This window comes from Magnolia sinica, chromosome 6 (genome assembly GCF_029962835.1).
Source record: "Magnolia sinica isolate HGM2019 chromosome 6, MsV1, whole genome shotgun sequence".
Lineage (NCBI taxonomy): Eukaryota > Viridiplantae > Streptophyta > Magnoliopsida > Magnoliales > Magnoliaceae > Magnolia > Magnolia sinica.
This window is the reverse complement of record NC_080578.1, coordinates 15010546-15014972: the sequence shown is the minus strand read 5'-3', so window position 1 is coordinate 15014972 and position 4427 is coordinate 15010546. Positions and strand designations below refer to the sequence as shown.

Below are 4427 nucleotides of genomic sequence, written 5' to 3'. Positions count from 1 at the left end.
TTCTGCAGAATCCCAAACTGAGAACCGAATCGTACTCACCAGTTCTTTGATTTTTGAAACTGGAACGGGTGCACTTTAGAATCGGATCGAATCGTGCAGTCTGATCCATTTCGGTCCAGTTTACGGAACGGTTCCGTGTGCACCGCTAGAAGACATAGAATCAAGATTGGAAGATCCTGGCTGTAATTTGCTTGAAACTCTGTTGAATTTGAAAAAATTGTCTGTTTTCCTTCCTGAACTTCTACTGCTGGCCACACCCATTGAAGGGCTTAGACTCTCCCAGTCTTGGGGATTTTAGGCACAACGGTCTGAGTGCCACACTACCAATTATTTCGGTACAAATCGATCCATACGTTTTTAATAGTTACTACGAAAAACCAGCTTCTCTACTCGAAATTTACAAACACACATCACTGAGATCTGTATACAATACATGTATATAGCAGCCTTCAAGCATATATATTAGGAGAAATAGCAAGCACCCATATTAAAACCTTGTTATGGTGATTTAGCATGATCGGATCTGAGTCTATTGACAAGAGCCAAAGCGTTGCTAGTCATCTGTGCAACGCTCAAGACATGGCTCCTCACTGTATTCTTGATCTCACCATCCAAAGCATTACCCTCGAAGCCGTCCATACACGTGTCCTCATCCGTCAGCGCAGCGCTCACCCATGTCTGGATGTTGTCCATGTGGAAGTCGAAATCGGGCCCGCTCAGATGCCCTACCTCTCCTATAGATTGCTGGAGCTCATCGATGGAGTCGCCTATGGTCTCGATGCAGTCCTCCATGGCACCTTTCACTTTACTCTTGAAACCATGTTTAGTAGACAACTTTGAAATAATGGCCGAAGTCGTTTGTGCGCTGGAGAGGCTTACAGAGAGAGCTGCGTGAGCCAATTGCTTTGGATTTGTTTGAATTGCACTTGCATGAGAAGAGAGAGATTCAATACAGACTCTAGGATAGGTGGTGACTCCACAAGATGTTCTAATGAACTCAGTGCTGGTTTTGTCATGATGATGTGATCTTGTAGCATGGCATGTTTTGAGATGGGATGTGGAGAGTAGGAGTGTGAGAAGAGCTACAAGAGCATAGATGGAAGAAGATGGGCTTTTGGTACTACCTTCCATTGCTATGTGGTGCATACAAAAGAAGAAAGATGGGTTTGATTCGAAAGAAAGAAGGGAGTCTAGGGAGGTAGAGAGATTTTGAGAGATGATTAACGGTGGACAGGGTTGTTCTGCTTTTATAAACAAAGGGGTCTGTCCATTCGAAGGTGTGGGCTCCACCTACTACTATGGTTGCAAGTAGGTAACGGTAGGGGGAGGGATTTGAGCTCATCAATCGGCACCGACATCGTTGGTACGGGGAGTTATATCATACTCTGGGGGTGGATGGTGGATCGTACTCGCATAGGTATACGCTATATGCATGTCGAGCACGGATTGCGTACAAACTCGTTACGCCGTAGCTACGGTGGATCACAGGGTGAGACCCGTGATTGTGGGGCCCACTTTGATGTATGTGACTACATCCATGCCATTTATCTGTATTGAAAGTTAACTTTAGGGTATGATAAAAAAAATGAAGTAGATTAAAATCTCAGATGGAGCGTATAGGAAGCAGTAGTAACTGACAATTAAAAATATCTTGTGGGCCACAAAAGATATGGATTAAGATGATAATTTCTGTTGTGTCTTCTTATAGGTCTTTGTGACATTATCAGCACGTTGGATGACAAATAAAAATTTTGATGGACTCCATGAAGCTTTTAATGGTGGGATTCAATCACGACCGTTTCTTGTGGTGTGGTCAATGTAAGATTTGGAAATGCTTCATATTTTGTATCATCCCCTAAAATGAGTTTTAAAAATGGTTGAACAGTATAGATTTAAGATACATGCATCATGGTGAGCCCTACAGTCAGGGGTTCCACCCAAGGGGGTGGATTGGGTGGGTGAGAACTCTGACTGTGGGGCCCACCGTTATGTACGTGACTACATCCATGCCATCCATATATATTTAAAACTAATTTTAGTGCATGATCTAAAAAATGAAGCAGATCCAAATCTCAGATGCACCATGGTACAAGAATCATTCTTAACTGACCATTAAAAAGATCATGTGGGCCACAAAATCTTTGGATCAAGATTATATTTGTGGGTTTCTTCATATAGGTCTTTGTGACCTTATCAATTGGAGGACAAATAAAAATCCCGATGGACTCCATGAAGTTTTTTAATGGTGGAGATTTAATCATGATTCTTTCCGTTGTGTGGTCCAGGTAAAATTTGGGCATGCTTCATATTTGGTATCATACACTGAAATGAGCTTTGAAAATGGTTGGACGGTGTAAATTTAAGGCACATGTATCACTGTAAGTCCTATAGTCAGGGGTCCCACCTATCTCAGTAGATCCCCAGATCCCAAGCCGCACCCTCTTAATATCTAGATAATTACTTATCAGGATTGATTTTGTAACAAAAACAAATAATCAATCACCTCACCTGTCTCAAGGGCAAAGTACGTAGCAGCTATTCAAGAAGCAGCGGTCACAATAACTCCAACCAGAAAACCTTCCTAGGATGGACGCCGATTGCATCCTACCCCCGCATGGACGATAATCCGTCCGGGCAGGGCTCTGTCGGGTACACCTTGATGTAAGTGTTTTATCCCCGCTGTTCAATGATTTTCTCGTATCATTTTAAGATATTAAACTAAAAATAAGGCAGGTAGAGAGCCCTAGTGGACCACACCAAAGGAAGCTGCACTGATAATGACATCCACTGTTGAAACCTTTCTAAGGGCCAACGTGATGTTTTTTTTTACCATCCATCCATTCATAAGGTCATGTAGACGTGGATGAAGTGAAAAAACAAATATCAGCTTGATCCGAAACTTCTGCAGCTGCCAAGAAGTTTTTAATCGTGGACGTTAAATCCCCACTTTGTGGTCCACTTAAGCCTTGGAACTTCATCATTTTTTGGTTCACATCTTAAAATGATCTGAGGAAATCGTTGAACGGCATGGATAAAACAGTTACATCACGGCCAGCCTCACAGAGCCCTGCCCGGACGGATTACCGTCCGGGGGTAGGACGCAATCGTATCTACCGCGATTTTCTTTCACTATCCAACTTGTTCATAAAGTCATGTAAAACCGTATGAAAGCAATGCACAGATAAAAGCTTGATCTAAAACTTCAGCGGCTCTCATAAAGTTTTTAACCGTAAGTATTTAATCCCTACCATGTGGTCCACTTAAGCCTTAGATCTGCTTCATTTTTTAGCCGTTGATAAACTCATAAATAACGGTGGCCCCTCGGAGCCCCAGCCTATTCATGGACAGGCGGGGTAGCTCTTAATCGGCGTCCATATGGAATCTGTAGTTCCAAACCTTCGCCTGACGATATGGCAAAACTCGGGCTGTTTGCAATTCATGTCGGCCGTGAAAATCAAGCGTGTGTGTCCTCTCTTTATTGTTCTCTGTGTTTTAGCCCACCCGAACGGTGGATCAAGGTAATTCTTGGCTTGTGAGGGTAGCATGTGGTGAATCTTCTGATGGACGGATTGGATGGTGTGCATACATCACACGGGGTCCACATCTTCCGGTACCAACATAAGCCTATGATAGTAGCGGTGGTACTACGGGAACACACATCCTCTTGCCTGAGTTAAGCAGTAGGCATATATCCTACTGAGTAAACTCTGACGGGCCCACCGTGAATGTATATGTTTTATCCATGCCATACATCTGTTTTTCCATCTTATTTTAGGGGTTGAATCCAAAATTGAAGCATATCCATTTTCAATTCGGCCACATACGCTAAATGAAATAGTGGGAATAATGATTTCCACAGTTGAAGCCTTCCCAGTACCCATGGTGATGATTATATGTCATCCACCTTGTCCATGATATAGAAAAGACATGGATGAAGGGAAAATACAAATATCAGCTTGATCCAAAACTCCCATGGCCCCCAAGAATTTTACAACAGTAAATATTCAATTCACACATTTTCCTATAGTGTGGTCCACTTGGATTTTGTATGTGCTTCATTTCTAAAACAAGAATTAAAATTATCTGGTAAAATGGATGGTCAGAATGAATACAATACATAAATTTTGGTGGAGGTGACATAGTTTACCCAATATGCTTCTTTCTGCTTTGCCTGGTATGCCTTGGCCGAGGAAACGAGGGTACACCGTTCTTTTGTCAAGTGCATTCACACATGAGCGGATTCGTTGACGTCGAGTTACGCCGAACCATTAACGTATGGCTCATCTTGAAGTATGTGTTGTATATCCACACTTGCTTATTTTTAGGCATGGGCTAAAAAATAGAGTGGAGCTAAAACTTAAATGGACTACACCATATAAAACGGGAAAAATTGACCATTAAAAATTTCACCTGAGACACGAAACGTT

General features: G+C 42.4%; 1 protein-coding gene across 1 annotated transcript; it reads right to left on the bottom strand.

The window, feature by feature from the left end:
- Nucleotides 1–327: 327 nt before the first annotated feature.
- LOC131248355 (21 kDa protein-like) lies at nt 328–1241 on the bottom strand. Its single transcript, XM_058248617.1, has one exon. The coding sequence runs from the start codon at nt 1144–1146 to the stop codon at nt 499–501; it is 648 nt and encodes a 215-aa protein (XP_058104600.1). The 5' UTR covers nt 1147–1241; the 3' UTR covers nt 328–498.
- Between the last annotated feature and the right edge of the window lie 3186 nt (nt 1242–4427).